This window comes from Scyliorhinus canicula, chromosome 6 (genome assembly GCF_902713615.1).
Source record: "Scyliorhinus canicula chromosome 6, sScyCan1.1, whole genome shotgun sequence".
Taxonomy (NCBI): Eukaryota; Metazoa; Chordata; class Chondrichthyes; order Carcharhiniformes; family Scyliorhinidae; genus Scyliorhinus; species Scyliorhinus canicula.
This window is the reverse complement of record NC_052151.1, coordinates 103,048,614-103,067,118: the sequence shown is the minus strand read 5'-3', so window position 1 is coordinate 103,067,118 and position 18,505 is coordinate 103,048,614. Positions and strand designations below refer to the sequence as shown.

Sequence of the window (18,505 nt, the reverse complement as noted above, 5' to 3'; positions counted from 1 at the left end):
TCTATCTGTAAAGAACTATGTCCATTTTGTACATTCCCTTTAGCTTCTGTTATGGGCCAGGGTTTAGAGAACCCCAAAGTATATCATGGAGTTCACCTGACCTACAGCTTTTAATAGATTTTGGTTATGAGGAGTACAAGGGCCCACTTTCCAGATGTTATGCAACAGATATCTTAAGTATTTTTAAACAAAATAATGTTTATTCTATGAATCCAGTTAACATTTTAAAAACACACAGTAAACATCTTATCAACTACCAACACAAATACCTCCCCAAAGATACAGTACTCTATGGGTAACCCTTAATAATTTTCCAAACAACATCTATAAGCCAAACACCCTTTTTCTACAAAAACAGTAGGTTTGAATTCCTTACAGACAACAGGTACTACTTTGAAGTTATCAAGTGGTCTAGAGACATTCTGTAGCATGCAGAGAGAGCGAGACCAAAAATACACCTTGTTTGTTTGAATGCAGCTCCCAACTGAAAACAAAACCAAAACATTGAGAGCCACAAAGCAGCTTCCAGCTCAAAACTAAAGTCAAAGACAGAATCACAGCCCAGCTCCACCCATACAGTGACATCACTGCAGCCATTTAATAAAACACACTTTTCTTAAAAGGACCCTCACATGACATTTCCCACAGTAAATGACAAAAGTTAAGTAGAGCGGTAACCATACACTGAGATCAAAGTAGAAAATCTACCTCTCTACACTAGTGTCATTCTCTACCGTGGTGAGCACAAAATTCAGTTTGACATTTTTAGAGTAAAGCTCTGAAACAGGCTAAAATGACAACAGTAAGCAGGGCAACTACAACTACAGCAACAATATTCATACAGTGCCTTTAACTTTGAAAAAAATTCCCTAGGCATTTCACAAGAGGGGTTTCAAACAAAATTTGACACTGAGCGACATAATGGGGTAGATGACCAAAAACCTGGTCGAAGAGATGGGTTTTAAGGAATGTCCTAAAGTAGGAAAGAGAAATAGATAGGTGCTGAGTTTAAGGAGGGAATTTCAGAATCCAAGGCCCTGACATCTGAAGACATGGCCACCAATGACACAGTGGCTAAGATCAGGGATGATCAAGAGGCAGAGTGGAGAAATGCAGATACTTTAGAGGATTGTAGGACTGGAGCATTACAGAGATAGGGTGGGGTAAAGTGGATAATCTCACATTTATCCACATTATACTGCATCCGCCATTTGACCACTCATTCAACTTGTCCAAATTACACTGAAGCATCTCTGCATCCTCCTCACAGCTCACCCTCCTACCCAGATTTGTGTCATCTGCAAATTTGGAAATATTAATTTAGTTCTGTCATCTAAATCATTAATATACATTGCAAATAGCTGGGGTCCTAGCACTGATCCCTTGGTACCCCACTAGCCACTGCCTGCCACTTGGAAAAAGATCTGTTTATTCCTACTTTGTTTCCTGTCTACCAACCAGTTATCTATACATCTCAATATATTATCCCCAATCCCAATTATACATACTAGTCTTACGTGAGACCTTGTCGAACAGACTTAATGAAAGGGAACCCCATCTCACAAGATCAATTGTTGTGATAACTTGCCTCAAGAACAACAGGGGGCACTTTTCTGCTGACTGCAGGCTCCATTGTTGCACAAATGTCACTCAAACCTAAAGTTGTTGTAACCTCCCCTACTCTTCACACATAGAGTGAGATTTTGTGGTCCCTCCCACTCCGTGACCAGTGGTTCTTGCCTGAGGACAACTGACCTTTCAATGGTCCGTCAAATTGTCCATCCTGCCCGTGACAATTCTTGCGATGGGCGGGACTGGAAAACGTATCCAATAGCATTAAAAGCTTGCTCAATATATGAATATTGTTACATATAATAGGGTTTACTATTTATCAAAAGACTTAAAACATATGTGATTAGTTTTAATGGACAGATTTATTTACTCTATTCTTTTAATAGTATCTTATTTCAGTAAAATTCTGAACTACCTAATGATGTGTTAGGCAGGTTGGGTCGACGTGGACTGCACTTGATGCAGTGTAGCGAGAGACAGACCTCTAACACCGGAGAAGATCCAACACGATTTTATTCAACGTATTCAAGGGCAGCACGGTAGCATTGTGGATAGCACAATCACTTCACAGCTCCAGGGTCCCAGGTTCGATTCCGGCTTGGGTCACTGTCTGTGCGGAGTCTGCACATCCTTCCCGTGTGTGCGAGGGTTTCCTCCGGGTGCTCCGGTTTCCTCCCACAGTAAAAGATGTGCAGGTTAGGTGGATTGGCCATGATAAATTGCCCTTAGTGTCCAAAATTGCCCTTAGTGTTGGGTGGGGTTACTGGGTTATGGGGATGGGGTGGTGGTGTTGACCTTGGGTAGGGTGCTCTTTCAAGAGCCGGTGCAGACTCGATGGGCCGAATGGCCTCCTTCTGCACTGTAAAATCTATGAATATTAACTAATATACATGCTCAGCTGTGGGTTGACACTATACTGAATTGACTGGAGACCTAGTACTAGCCTGACCAGACTTACTAGCTACCGCATGGTGTTTGCACTGGCTAGCTCATGGACTCTGACTGTCTCAGTGGCTGGGTCCAGAGAGAGCGGGAAACCTAGTGCCCTCTGGCTTTATAGTGGTAGTGTCCTGTCTGGTGATTGGCTGCTCTGTGCTGTGTGCTTACTGGTCATCCTGTGTGTCAGTCACTACCTGTCTGCACTTCATTATATACATGGGTGGATATTATGACACCTCAGTTCCAGTGCGTCATCCTTGGTTGAAAGAACAAGTAGGCAGCATGAATTTTTCTGGAATTGCCAGTGTGGATGTTCAAAAAAAACAGCAGACATTGAATTTTTAGAAATAAAAGGGATCTGATCACCAACAATATGGATATGCTTCCTTTTGTACTTCTGGAAGAAGGGCAAAATGCAAAATCATTGAACGTGGCACCAGCATTCACTACTTGAAAGACCTAAAACGCCTGAGTTTTTAAAATCAATTCTCGGGATGTAAGAGTTGGTGGCAAGATCAGTCATTTTTGCCCTTGAGATGGAGGTGGTGAGCCACCTTCTTGGAGTGCTGCAGGCCATATAATGTAGGTACACCCACAGTGCTGTTGGGGATGTAGTCCCAAGATTTTGATACAGTGATATATAGTTCCAAGTCAGGATGGTCTGTGGCTTTGATGCAAACTTGTAGCTGGTAAAGTTTCCATTGTCTGCTGCAATTGTCTTTCGAGATGGTAGAGGTCACGTTTGGAAATTGTCATTGAGGATGTTGGAGAGTTACTGCTGTGTTGTTTGTAGATGTAGAACACCAGTGGTGGCAGGAGTGAATGGATGGGGTGCTTAATTTAGGCAGGCTGATTTGTCCTCGATAATGTTAATCATTTTGAATGTTGTTGCAGTTGAACCCTTCCAGCCAAGTAATTCACACTCCTGACTTGTGCCTTGTCAATGGTCAATGGCTTTGAGGAATCAAGAGGTGAGTTACTCACACAAAAACTCCCAGCCTCTGCTTGATGCCACAGTATTTGAGTGGCTGGTTCAGTTAGGTTGCTGGTGAACGGTGACTGCATCTCATTTTGTTTTTGGTCTACTCCGGACTCAATCTCAGGTTCTGGAAGTGGAAGGACTTTATTTCAACCAACCACATCACCTAATCCATAATGGTGAATGAACTGAGCGTGAGCAGGATGCCTTGTGATCATTCTAGTTCCATTTGAGAATTATTGAATAATAAATATGTTATTGTACTTGTTGAAACAATACATATTGTATCAACCAAATATTTTTTGTTTTTGAACCTGCAGATTTATTGGGATGTAAATTCAAGACAAGAGTGTAAATTGAATGGACAGAGACAAAGACAAAACACAAGAGATGATTGGGTACTTCTTAATTTACATACCTCCAGTCCTGAATGCAATGAGGCACAAGACCAGAATTGTATGAACAGTACAAAGACCTATGGTGCAGGGATGGAAGATGTTATTTTAAATGATACAGATCAAGGCATAGGAAAGAATGCAAGTGATTCATTGTTTATTGAGGAATTATCACTTGAAAGTTTAGAGGAAGGTGATGGCAGCCAAAATTTGGGAAATGTACAGAATGATAAAAAGAAATTCGCCAGTGCTCTGAATGCAGTAAGTCCAATTCCATAAATTCCATAAATTACAGTGTGTCAATGCCATTTTGTTGACATTTGGGCACCTGCATCTTACAGCTAACCTTCTCATTTTCACAGGCTTTACAAGAAATAGCAAAAGTAAGTGAAGAATTGTGCAGTTACCAAGAGGACGTCCAGAAAAAAGTGAGCCACAGAAGGTATCAATTTATCAGAAACATTTTAAGTTGTAATTCTTAGTCAGTGTGCAGATTAGAATATCAAAGAGGAAAAGAGATTAGAAAGAATATTTCATGGGCAGAACTGGGCTGAATCATACCTTCAGGAGTTTCTGCCCAAGTGCAATGTACTGTGAGGATAGGCTGGGATATGTTTTATGTCCTGCAAGAAGTTGACTCGAACCAAGCCTGCACTTTGAAGAGTCACTTTAGATGGAACACTACATCAGTGCAATGTACCATAATGGGCTGGCACTAACTTGGGTGGGGTGGGAAGCTATCTCCTTTTTCCATCCATCTATAGAGCCTATTATAGCTCGGGTTGAGAGACAGATGATTCTGACTTCTACAGAGTAATGTCTTGAAGCTTTTAAGTCCTGTTCCTGATCTGCTTATGCCACCGTCAGTCTCCTCTCAAACCAGCAGCTGGCTAGTAGGCAAGCTCGAGATGTCAAGTGGCAGAAGGTTGCTGCCATGGGCTCAAAGGACTGCGATCCAATGCTTAGCTAAATGGGGGTTCAGGAAGGCATCACAGTTGGGGGAAGAGGTCAGTAGCCTCAGCCAGTTTTCTTTCTATGAACCGGAAAAAGACTTCTGCAGCTCCAGACCCTGCAAAGAAAATTGAAGAAAAATAACAAGACCGCTTAGGGCCCCCTCAAGATCAGGCTCCACTCCCTACCAGGTTAAACTAGCAGGGAAGCCACAATGTCCTATCAAACCAAATTATGAAGAGGAAAAAAAGGGGAATTATTTTATACTTATCAATCACATCGATCATATAATTTATGTTTTTTTTGAACCAGAACAAAATCAGTCTCACAGCGGCAAGAATGTAAAGAGAAACAAAATGAAAATACACTTTTAAGAGATGAAAGCTTCTCAGATGAGGATAGCTGCATTTCAAATGATATATTTGAAGCATTGAGCCCTACACTTTCAGAATATCAAATATGTTCTGAAGAGCTACATAATGAGAAAAACTGGAATCACTCCAAAAGGGTTGGGCATGGAATTTCTCCTGCAAAATCAGGAGGTGCTGGCCGAAATGATACATCTTCCTCAGGGAAAAAAGCTCCACCAGTTCCACCAAGGACATCATCTTGGTACATTGCAAATTCATTTTCAATGTTTCCGCTGGATCGCGAAGATGCTGGGAAGGAAGGTAACAGTAACTGCACAACAGGAAATCATGTGGTGAACAAGAGTTACAATCACCCTTGCGTCCTGAGAAAATATGAAGCCTCATTGCAGGAAAATGAACAGAAATCTTTAATCGGTGGAAGATATTTTGAGCCTTTAACACCACAAATTAAATGTGACGTGCGACTTCAATGCAATAAAAACAATAACCACAGTAGGTGGTCATGTGGCTTCAGAACTGGAAACAAAAATTTTGATTCAGCAGTTAAAACATTTTCTTCTGATAAGAGCATAACGTTACCAACAGCGGAGCAGAGTCTGGATGGAAACTCCAATGGTGGACTTGGGCAAAGAAAGCCTCTGTCTCCCAAATGTAATCCAACTGAGTGTAACTTTTCTAGCTCTTCATCAGCCACAGGGGTTTGCAGCACCAATGGTGTGTTTGTGCAGTCTGTATTAGGTGTACCTTCAACACAAACTGGTACCTTCAGCAGAGCTGGTTTAACCACTGAAGGGTTTGATCCTGTTGGATATGGAAAATCAGTGGAAATGGCACAGAATGAGACAGTTACCTACCCACGACCTAGCTTCTCACTTCACTCTGCAGGGAACGTTCATGACAAACAATTTTCTTCAGAGCATACTGGTTCAGCTTTTAGACCTTACGTTTCACCGTACGTCATGAACACAAAAATTGCAGAACAAGATAAGCAGAGCTGCGGATTCCCCGGTTGGATTGCTGATAGTGACAAAAGCTCCATGTTTGACACGGTTGACTTGATTCCAAATACATTTTCCAGTCCAAAGTGCGCAAGGTCCAATTTTGATATTGTCCAAACAATGTTGAGAAACACTGAAAGACCGGCAAGTCCTTCCTTTCAGGTGGAGAAAAAGGTTGCTAATTGTGCTGATGGCAGAACAAAGCCACAGACATCTCATTCTGGATCTTTGCATGGAAATGCAAATAGGATCACTCACCTTTTTCGAATACTTCACCTGGATCAAGATAAGCAAGAGATAATGAAAAAATCAGGATCATCCCGATGTGTCTCAGGGCAGCAAGCTTCATTACCTATGGTAAGCAAATCTTAAGCTGCACAAATTATATTTGATAATACACCACAAAGTTTTCTGACTGTGATCATCTATAGTAATTTTTGTTAATGTTCTAATTTTAAACTTGTTTTTCTCTCTGGTCAACACTGGAGGCAGGTGTCTGTTCTCAACCTCAAAATATATTGGGCGGAATTCTCTGTCGGTCGACACATTATCTGAAAAGGCGATTGGGCGGGAAGTTAGTCATGACGCCAAAACCGTGGCCGGCACCGAGTTCACGCAAATTGCAATTCTCCGGTGCCTCGAAAGTGGCGTCGATGCGTTCTACTCTGCACAAACAGTAAATGATGTTTGCATATCGTTAGTGAGCCTGGCCCGGTATTCTGTGGGGCCTCCGCGATGCTCTGCCTCAGCTGGGGGGATTTCCTGATGGTGAGATTCACTTGTGCTTTTAAAAATATTGAAACAGGCGCAGTGATGAGGGAGGGAAAGGAGGTAAGACGTGCAGAGGCATCATCACGGGTTCCCGGTCCTGTCACTGGCCGGGCTGGGGGGGTGACCAGGGGTGGCCTGCAAGGCAGCCATCTTGCTGTGCACCCCACTGACCACTCTCCGGACCCCAACACCCACCTTCCACTCTGCCATGCCCCCCAAACCTGCAGGGAGTCACGTGGCACACCCAGGGCCAGCCCACAGTAGCTTCTACAGGGGGGCATCAGACTGGGGCCGCAGAGTGTACCGCTGGCATGGAAAGTGCCAGCTGATGGTAACCCTGGCAGCATGGATGTGCGCCAGGGCCAGAGGACCTCACGGTACCGGGTAGTGATGGGGCCCGTGCTGCGGAGACGGGGATGGAGGAGGAGAACATACGGAACAGGGTTTGCAGTGCAAACGGTGTACCCCTTTGGACCTGGTTGGATATGGGGGGTATGCACCATGCTAACATGTCGACCTTTCACTCCTGCAGACAATGGATATTGGAATTCAAACAGCGATGGCAGCCTTCCACCTTGCTGCCGCAACCCTGGGGCATGCACTGCAGCTGTTCGAGCTGGAGCAGCTCGAGGAAGAGGACGTTGCAGCAGCGGAGACTGCTTCAGAGGAACAGGAGGTAGCCGGTGAGGATGGGGTGCCCGGCCGCCCAACAGGCTGAGCAGAGAGAGGTGCCGCATGAGGCCTCATGTCTACCGGCAGCACCTGTCATTCAAGGACCTGCTGGACCGGGCATACTGTCGAAGACTCTGGCTGAGCAGTGGGACAGTGCAACATATCTTCCAGGTCACCTGTCACCAGAGGGAATAGGGGGGGCGGTCGGGTTGGTCCCACTCCTGGTGGCTGTCAAGGTCAAGGCCACCCTGAACCTTTACACCACAGGATCCTTCCAGGTGCTGAATGGGGACCTGTCAGGATCTCACAAAGTTCGGTGTACAGGTGTATCCGTGCCATCACGGAGGCCCTATATGCCTAGTTGGCACAATACATCCATTTCAATGTGGACTGAGCCCACCAGGATGCCTGGGCAGTGGAGTTTGCCACCATCGACAAGATACCCCTGGTCCAGGGGATGATCGACGGGATGCATTTGCCCCCCTGGGCACCTGCAGAAAACAGGCCAGCCTTTACAAACTGAAAGGGGTTCCATTCGATGATGGAACTGGTGGTGTGTAACCATCGAGATGCACACCATGCACCTGATACCCAGGCAATGTGCTCAACACCTTCATCTTGGCACACTTGACGTTTCCTGGCCTCTTCAAGGCACACCACCGGCTCGGTTTTTAGCTCATGCGGTCGTGGCTGATGACACCTATCCGGAGGCCACACACTGATGGGGAGACCTGTTACAACGCCCATGTAGCGGCCGGGGCATGATCGAGCGCCGCTTTGGCCTCACTGACCACTCTCCGGACCCCAGCACCCACGTTCCACTCTGCCATGCCCCCCAACCTGCAGGGCCACACGTGGCACACCCAAGGGCCAGCCCACAGTAGCTTCTACAGGGGGGCATCAGACTGGGGCCGCAGAGTGTACCGCTGGCATAAAAAGTGCCAGCTGATGGTAACCCTGGCAGCATGGATGTGCGCCAGGGCCAGAGGACCTCACGGTACCGGGTAGTGATGGGGCCCGTGCTGTGGAGACGGGGATGGAGGGGGGGAACATACGGAACAGGGTTCACAGTGCAAACGGTGTACCCCTTTGGACCTGGTTGGATATGGGGGGTATGCACCATGCTAACATGTCGACCTATCACTCCTGCAGACAATGGATATTGGAATTCAAACAGCGATGGCAGCCTTCCACCTTGCTGCCGCAACCCTGGGGGATTCACTGCAGCTGTTCGAGCTGGAGCAGCTCGAGGAAGAGGACGTTGCAGCAGCGGAGACTGCTTCAGAGGAACAGGAGGTAGCCGGTGAGGATAGGGAGCCCGGCCGCCCAACAGGCCGAGCAGAGAGAGGTGCCGCATGAGGCCTCATGTCTACCGGCAGCACCTGTCATTCAAGGACCTGCTGGACCGGGCATACTGTCGAAGACTCTGGCTGAGCAGTGGGACAGTGCAACATATCTTCCAGGTCACCTGTCACCAGAGGGAATAGGGGGGGCGGTCGGGTTGGACCCACTCCTGGTGGCTGTCAAGGTCACCCTGAACTTTTACACCACAGGATCCTTCCAGGTGCTGAATGGGGACCTGTCAGGATCTCACAAAGTTCGGTGTACAGGTGTATCCGTACCATCACGGAGGCCCTATATGCCTAGTTGGCACAATACATCCACTTCAATGTGGACTGAGCCCACCAGGATGCCTGGGCAGTGGAGTTTGCCACCATCGACAAGATACCCCAGGTCCAGGGGATGATCGACGGGATGCATGTTGCCCCCTGGGCACCTGCAGAAAACAGGCCAGTCTTCACAAACTGAAAGGGGTTCCATTCGATGATGGAACTGGTGGTGTGTAACCATCGAGATGCACACCATGATTTCTGCACCTGATACCCAGGCAATGTGCTCAATACCTCCATCTTGGCACACTTGACGTTTCCTGGCCTCTTCAAGGCACACCACCGGCTCGGGTTTTAGCTCCTGCGGTCGTGGCTGATGACACCTATCCGGATGCCACACACTGATGGGGAGACCTGTTACAACGCCCATGTAGCAGCCGGGGCATGATCGAACGCCGCTTTGGCCTCCTGAAGATACAGTTCAGGTGCCTGGACCTCTCTGGAAGGGCCCTCCAGTATAGCTCTGGGAGAATCTCCCACATTGCGGTGGCCTGCTGCGTCCTCCACAACATTGTTCAGCAGAGGGGAAACGTGCTGGAGGAGGAGGATGAATGGCAGTCCTCATCTGATGAGGAGGATGTGGGGGTGGGCAGGGCATGGGGCCCGGGCCCAGACAGGCATAGGAGGTCGCACAGCGTGTATGCCAGGGCTGACTCGCACGTAACGCTCTGACCGCCTCCAGGTTCATTGACTAGGGGATGTGGACAGGGGCATGGACCACACCCTACCAGTCGTCCCCTCCCATGAACACTCTCCCTGCGCCACCACCCCCCCATCCCTTGAAACCTACTTTGTGATTCCTACCTGCCTCACTACTGGGCGTGGGTTCTGGGTTGGCAGTTAAATTCACTCTGTCCCATGAGATGGAAGATGATGACAACCCGCTCTGGGTTGAGCTCTGGTGCTCCACACTGTTAGGCAAAGTCTGACTCCTGCCCACAGTAGCACTTTGTACTGTCCACCTGGGTGATCCCTGCAAGCGAGCTGGCCATTCCATCACACCGTGCTATCAAATCCCTGGGGTGACTAGGGAACTGGTGAGCGTAGTGGAGGAAGGGGCACTGGACCGGTGAGCGCTGGCTGAGCTGCGATCCCTGGGCCAAGCCCACCCACAAAGTCCAGCAAGCCCACCCCTCACACCCATCTGACAGAGCGCCGAGGCAGGTTGTAACGTTGTGCACAGGTGTTTAATGTGAACAGATATATACAGGTCTATGCCCTAGCGTCTCACGGTATACTGTGCCCTGCACCCATGCAGGCCATAGCGCTATACCTCGGTGGATCCCCAGATGGTACATCAGGAGTGGAGGCGACCTGCTGCGATTCCCGCCTAGTGACCTGGGTCTCAGTTTGGTGACAGTCTTCCGGGGTGCCCTGGCCTGGATGGGCTCGGCTGCTGCTCAGGTATCCCAGTTAGCTTTGCGCACGTGAAGTTAGAGACAGCCTGAGTTGAGAATTGAAACTTGGTAATTTGGAGCAGTGTGGCAATTAAAGAGGTAAGTGGTGAATTTGATTTTCCTGTTTTTCAGTTAAAGGTTTAGTGGTCTAGTTAACTGGAGCTGCCCCCACCTTTTTTCTGACTTTGTAATTGTTAATCTGCAGGGAGAGATCCAGAGAGCATCCTGGGAAGGTAAGTGATATAAAGACCATTTCAAATTGTGGAGGTAAAAACTGAAGATATATCACAGTAAAGCTGTGACCTGATTGGCTGATAGGGAATCTGTTAAATTTGACAAGAAAAACATTCAAAAAAATGATTAAAACTAATTCATTAACTAGGTCGAGGAGTAACTAAAACTGAGGGTAGAGATTAGTATTTAACATTTAATTTTGCAGTAAAAATCTCGCGCCAGGGCCAGATAGTTAATTGTAACTTAATCTAATATTTATTTTGAATGAATTAACTAGTGCATAAATGTTACTCAGCGGGGTGCAGTGCTCTAACTGTGAGTTATGAGAGATCCGTGACAAGTCCAGCATTCCGGTTGACTAAGTCTGCAGGAAGTGTAACCAATGGCAGCTCCTCACTGTCCGCATGGTTCAGTTGGATTAGCAGTCGGATGCACTTGGGAGCATGGAGGTGGCGGAAAGTGTCATAGATAGGTGTTATAGAGATATGGTCACACTCAAGGTGCAGTCAGGCAGATGGGTGACCGCTAGAAAGGGCAGGCAGTCAGTGTAGGAATCCCCTGTGGCTACCCCCCTTTCGAACAGGTATACCATTTTAAATAGTGTTTGGGGAGGAATAACCTATCAGGGGAGAACAACAGCAGCCAGAGCAGTTGCACCACAACTGGCTCTGTTTCTCAGCGGGGAGGGCAAAGTGCAGGAGAACAATAATTTTCTGGGACTCTATAGTAAGGGGCACAGATAGGCGCTTCTGTGCACAAGAAAGAGAATCCAGGATGGTATGTTGCCTCCGTGGTGCCAGGGTCAAGGATGTCTCTGAACAAACACGGCATCCTGAAGGAGGAGGGTGAACAGCCAGAGGTCGTAGTACACATAGGTACTAATGACATAGGCAGGAAGAGTGATGAGGTCCTGCAGAAGTAATTCAGGTAGTTAGGCAGTAAGCTAAAAACCAGGACTTCTAGGGTTGAAATCACAGGATTACTCCCTGTGCCACGTGCCAGTGAGGCTAGAAATAAGAGGGTAGTGGAGCTAAATACGTGGCTAAACTAGTGATGTAGGATGGAGGGTTTCAGATTTCTGAACCATTGGGATGTCTTCCGGGGCAAGTGGGACCTAAACAAGAAGGACAGGTTGCATCTAAACTGGAGGGGCACCAATATAATGGCTGGAAGGTTTGCTAGAGTCACTCAGGATGATTTAAACTAGCATGGCCGGAGTGGAAACCAGAGCGTTAGGTTAGAATGTGTAATAACTGAAGGAGAAATAAAGAACAAAAACAAGAGAACAACATCACCCTCACGCAGAAGAAAAAAGGTGATAAGTGTGAGAAGGGAGGTGGTCAATGCAGGACTGATTGTGTTGTACCTAAATACGGAACAAGGTAAATGAGCTTGTTGCGCACATTGAAAATTGGCCGGTAAGATATTGTGGGCATCACAGAGATGTGGCTGCAAGGGGATCAGGGCTGGGATCTAAATATATATGTATATTTGTCATCAAAAGATGGGGAAAGAGGGCGGGGTTGCATTGTTAGTAAGGAATGAAGTTAAATCGATAGCAAGGAGCGATATAAGATCAGAAGGCATAGAATCTCTGTGGGTAAAGTTGAGGAATCGCAAAGCTAAAAAGACCCTGATGGGATTTACGCACAGGCCCTCTAGCAGTAGTCAGGATGTGGGCCAGAAAATAAAATACATCAGGAGATAGAAAAGACATGTAAAAAAGATAATATAATAATCATGTACGACTTTGATCTGCACGTGGACTGGGAAAATCAGGTTGGTAGTGGATCCGAAGAAAAGGAACTTGTGGAATGTCTAAGAGATGGTTTTTTGGAGCAGCTTGTGACAGAGCCTACTAGGGAACAGGCAATTCTGGATTTGGTGATGTGTAATGAGGCAGACTTGATTAGGGATCTTAAGGTGAAGGACTCCTTTGGGAACAGTAACCACAATATGATAGAATTTACCCTGCAGTTTGAGAGGGTATTACAATTGAATAAAGGTAACTACAAAGACATGAGGTAGGAGCTGGCCAGAGTTGATTGGAAAAAGAGCCTAGCAGGGAAGCAGTGACAAGAAATTTTGGGGGGTGATTCGGGAATTACAACAGAACTTCATCACATGGAGGAGGAAACATGCTCAGGATGAGGCATCCATGGCTGACGAAGTCAAGGACAGCATGAAAGCAAAAGAAAAAGCATACAAAATGGCGAGGATTAGTGGGAGGCCAGAGGATTGGGAAGCCTTTAAAAGTGAGCAGAGGACAAATATAAAACCAATAATGGGCGGAAGATGAAATATGAGTGCAAGCTAGCTAATAATATAAAAGCAGAAAGGAAGAGTTTTTTTTCAATATATACAAGGTAAGAGAGAGGCAAAAATAAACATTGAACCACTGGAAAATGAGGCTGGATAAGTAATAATAGGAAAACAAAAGCGCAGAGGAACTGAATAGTTACTTTGCATCAGCCTTCATGATGGAAGACAGCACTGAGATGCCAGAGCGCCAGGAGAATCAGGAGGCAGAGGTGAGTGTAGTGGCCATCACTAAGGAGAAGGTTTTGGTGAAACTGAAAGGTCTGAAGGTGGATAAATCACCTGGACCAAATGGACTACATCCCAGGGTTCTAAAAGAGATAGCTGAGGAGATTGCGGCGGCATTGGTGGTAATCTTTCAGGAATCACTGGAGGCAGGGAGGGTCCCGGAGGACTGGAAAATGGCTAATGTAACACCACCGTTTGAGAAGAGAGGGAGGCATAAGACGGGAAATTATAACCGGTTAGCCTGACTTCGGTCATTGGTAAGATTTCCGAGTCCATTATTAAAGATGAGATTGTGAAGGACTTTGAAGTGCATGATAAAATAGGACTGAGTCAGCACGGCTTCCTCAAAGGGGAGTCATGTCTGACAAATCTGTTAGAGTTCTTTGAGGAGGTAAGAAGGAAGTTAGACAAAGGAGAATCAGTGGATGTGATTTATTTAGATTTCCAGAAGGCCTTTGACAAGGTGCCGCACAGGGGACTGTTAAATAAGTTAAGAGCCCATGGTGTTAAGGTTAAGATTCTGGCATGGATAGAGGATTGGCTGACTGGCAGAAGGCAGAGTGGGGATAAAGGGGTCTTTTTCAGAATGGCAGCCAGTGACTAGTCTTGTACCTCGGGTCTGTGCTGGGACCAATACTTTTCACAATATACATTAATGATCTGGAAGAAAGAACTGAAGGCACTGTTAAGTTTGCAGAGGATACAATGATCTGTAGAGTATTGAGGAAGCAGGGGGGCTGCAGAAGGATTTGGACAGGCTAGGAGATTGGGCAAAGAAGTGGCAGATGAAAGACAATGTGGAAAAGTGTGAGGTATGCACTTTGGAAAGAGGAATAGAGGCATACACTATTTTCTGTGTAGGGAAATGCTTAGGAAATCAGAAGCACAAAGGGACTTGGGAGTCCTTGTTCAAGATTCTCTTAAGCTTAACGTACAGGTTCAGTCAGCAGTTAGGAAGCCAAACGCAATGTCGAGAGGGCTAGAATACAAGTCAGGGATGTACTTCTGAGGCTGTATAAGGCTCTTGTCAGACCCCCATTTGGAGTATTGTGAGCAGTTTTGGGCCCTGTATCTAAGGAAGGATTTTCTGTCCTTGGAAAGGGTCCAGAGGGGGTTCACAAGAATGATCCCTGGAATGAAGAGTTTGTTGTATGAAGAACAGTTAAGGACTCTGGGTTTGTACTCGTTGGAGTTTAGAAGGATGAGAGGGGATCTTATTGAAACTTACAGGATACTGCAAGGCCTGGATAGAGTGAAAGTGGAGAGGATGTTTCCACTTCTAGGAAAAACTAGAACCAGAGGGCACAATCTCAAACTAAAGGGACGATCCTTTAAAACAGAGAGGAGGCAAAATTTATTTAGCCAGAGGGTGGTGAATCTGTGGAACTCTTTGCCACAGAAGGCTGCGGAGGCCAAATCACTGAGGGTCTTTAAGACCGAGATAGTAAGGGCAGCACGGTGGCACAGTGGGTTAGCCCTGTTGCCTCACGGTGCCGAGGTCCCAAGTTCAATCACGGCTCTGGGTCACTGTCCGTGTGGAGTTTGCACATTTTCCCCTTGTTTGCGTGGGTTTCGCCCCCTCAACCCAAAAGATGTGCAGTGTAGTTGGATTGGCCACGCTAAATTGCCCTTTAATTGGAAAAAATGAATTGGGTACTCTAAATTTATAAACAAAAAGACAAAGATAGATAGGTTCTTGATCAATAAACCTATGTGGAGAAGGCAGGAGAATGGGGATGAGAAAAATATGAGCCATGATTGAATGGCGGAAACAGACTCGATGGGCCGAGTGGCCTAATTCTGCTCCTATGTCTTATGGTCTTAGGTGGGGTGGTGCCACCTTGTTCTGGCCGCTGCCCATGTGATGCGCCAGGGACAGGATTGGAAGTGTTTCAGCATCTCACTTATGGGAGTCACCGGCATGGGCCCCATTACCTACCCCTCCCTCGGGGTGCCTGATGGCCCCTGGGCCACTCCAGGGGACAGGGAGATGTGAGTGGAGCTAACCCCTGAGTCTCCCATGCCACCTGGCACTGTCAGTTCTGGAGGTCCGCTCTTGTCTCAACCAGGGTCTACATGATCAGGGCATTGGAGCACACCTCTGTCTGGGACTGTGCCACATCACCCAGTGACTGTGACACCACTTTCTAGGTCTGTGCCACATCAGCTAGTCCCTGCGCCATCACCTCCTGGGACTGGGCCACCTCGCTCTATGTCTGTGCCATGTCAGCCACCGTCTGGACAATGCCGCCGACACTCTCAGCCATGGCCCACTGTGACTGGGCCATTTTCTGGAATGCTGTTGCAATGTCCAGGTGGCTCTGGTACATGGCTGCCTGTGAAAGGGCAGTCCTGTCCAGGGCCTCCCCACAACCTGCAAAGATTGTCCCAGACCATGGGCATGTTGATCAACGGACAAAACCGCTGACGCCACCCATGTGATGTTCGCCTGGGTGGCACGCATAGTCAACACAACCTCCTGCTGCTGCACTTGTTGGATACCTCCAACTGCTCCTGCACGTGTTTACCGACAACCCCTCGTGTAGTCCCTGACTCTGCGACTGTTTCACTGCAATCGATGGGACCTTCCGTTCCAGAAGCCCGAAGCCCAGGCAGCTAGTCTCTGGGGTCGGCCCGCCCCCATCTGACCGTCCGTTCCCTCAGGGGTTCCTAACTCCATCTGATGCACCAGAGCATGTGTGTGGTTCACACCAGATAGTGTCCCAGGAGCCTCTTCACTAAAGTGTCCAACCAAAGTGAGTGTCTCTGGGATGGTGGAGAGTGTTTTAGACAGCTGTGACGGAAAGTCAGTGTCTTCCCTGGACTCCGGCTCCGGGGTATCATGGGATGCGGTCAATGGCTTCTGTCCATGTCGGTGTCATCGTCATTGCTGCTCGACAGCTGAGGGTGTGGTTGTGTTGGGGTCTGGTGTGCATGATATCAGAATAGCCTGCCTCATCACCAGCAACTGCTACAATACAAGACGTATCATTGCATCGCGGCCTGAGGGATCTGTGGGGGGAGGAGTGTGTGTGTGCAATGGGGGAGTGGTGGTGGAGCGGGGGTCTGTGGGTAGTGTACGGTGGTGGTGGGTGTGAGGGGGGTGGCACATGTGCCATGGGGAGCTGCCACTCGATGAGATCTCACTTCCTCGCTCATTGCCGACCTCTGTCCCGGCGACTGCCCTTTCTCCATCTCCACCAACATGTCCAGTTTCTGCTGTGGTCGGGCCAAAGTTCCGGTGGTCCCCCTCAGTCTCCTCCCTCTGTCAGTGGCTGTGTGCGTTCTTGTCCGATGGAGTGGGGGTTGAACAGAAATGTATAGCATTAGACAGTTGGGTGCATGCAGCCTACGGGGTGGATAGCTGTTGACTCCAGTGGCTCGGACCCCCAGACCTAAAACGTTAGCTCCCTTCTCTCGCCACAGATGCTGTCAAATCTGCTGCGATTGTCCAGCATTGTCTAAGATTTTATAAGCTTTATGTTCCAGTGGAACTATTTTCAGCATCTTAAGTCTTTCCAAACAGTAGCTTTCTATACCTTGTTTGGTGAACATATACTGTATACTTCCTATGGCTTAAGTGCCCCTACTGTAATGAGAGTGTTGGTAACTAGATACAGTACTGTAAGTGGAGCCTAATCAATGTTTTTATAAATTTGCCATGGTGTACTACATCAAATGTCATATTAATAGTGTTATATCATATTTTATAATATAATACTGGATGTTGTAGGATTGCAGTAAACTTTTCTTCATGCCTTCCAAAACATCTTTGTTTTAGACCTTGCCACCTGTGACAATGAGATTGAATGGTATGAGCTTTTCACGTCCTGCAACACCACAGAACCGCCGCTTACCATCACGATGGGCAACAAGATCATCATCTGCACCAGCTGTACATAACAGAGCTGCACAAAAACACGGACAAGCTTTCTTTTTTGATATAAAAACTTCAATCATATAACATTATCAAGTGCACCGCGCAGATTATGCTTCATCTGCACACTGACTTTCTTAAATGATAGTACATTTTAATCCTATAAAACATTACACAGCAAGCATCCTACACCTGATCTCCACATGGCTTCAGAAGGAAAGGTTTGTTAACATTATGATCAGTAGTCTCCAGTACTTGCATTGACCGTATGAACCTACACACTTTGCATAGCTGTAAAAATTAAATTATGCCATTACAAGTTGATTATTTTACAAATTGATTATTTTACAATGTGTATTTATCAGTTAAATAAGTGAATGTTTATTTTGCAACGTTTACTGTACAATTCTGTATTTTGTTGTAAACTTGTATATCAGCTGTATTTTATGAGGAGCAGAAAGCTCAATTATTTGCATGCTAATGTGTTTGTATATGCATGTGTAGTTGAAACTTGCAGCAATGTCTGTGGGCATTTAGGTAACATTTAACATCTATATTACCTGTTTATGATCAGGAGCAAGCTTCCTTCCGAACAGGTCTTTTTTTTCCCATTATGACATGTGGAAGTATAAAACAGCAATGAGACAGTCTCATTATTTCATTTTAAATGTGTCTTGACATTGTTACTCATTTAAGGCACTTTGAAGAACAAAATATTGTTCTATTCCCAAATGTAAAAAAAAAGCAAATGTACAATATTAAAAATAAAACTGACTGTAGATCAGGCATTTAAGATTTTATATTATAATTCTGCAGTTGAATTTTATATTATCGTATCATAGTTCTCGTGGCTCCCTGAAATGTACTTCCTGCTGAGAACAACCTTTAGTAAAATTGGCCTTCTAGTCATGACAGCAAATTATCCAAAGCCTGGGATGGCAAATTATCCAAGGATGTCAGATTTGTTACTCTGATCAGCACCTTTTGCTTTCCTCTTGTAGAGTACTTCATTGCAAACCGTAAAATTGCAAATTGTATTGAAGGGGCTGGTTTAGCTCACCAGGCTAAATCGCTGACTTTTAAAGCAGACCAAGCAGGCCAGCAGCACGGTTCGATTTCCGTACCAGCCTCC

General features: G+C 46.6%; 1 protein-coding gene across 6 annotated transcripts in view; it reads left to right on the top strand.

Annotated features, from left to right (window-relative positions):
• The window catches only part of soga3a (SOGA family member 3a), an 84,391-nt gene extending 66,210 nt beyond the window's left edge, over positions 1–18,181 (top strand). For 4 of the 6 annotated variants that reach the window (XM_038799780.1, XM_038799782.1, XM_038799779.1 and 1 more), the window contains 4 exons: positions 3,811–4,146; positions 4,248–4,327; positions 5,149–6,562; positions 17,278–18,181. In XM_038799780.1, the coding sequence (XP_038655708.1) occupies positions 3,811–4,146; positions 4,248–4,327; positions 5,149–6,562; positions 17,278–17,460 (2,013 nt within the window). In that variant the 3' untranslated portion in view covers positions 17,461–18,181. Of the gene's footprint in view, positions 1–3,810; positions 4,147–4,247; positions 4,328–5,148; positions 6,563–10,920; positions 10,949–17,277 lie in introns of all 6 variants that reach the window. The other 2 variants (XM_038799778.1, XM_038799783.1) reach the window with 2 other exon arrangements.
• The last annotated feature ends 324 nt before the right edge of the window (positions 18,182–18,505 follow it).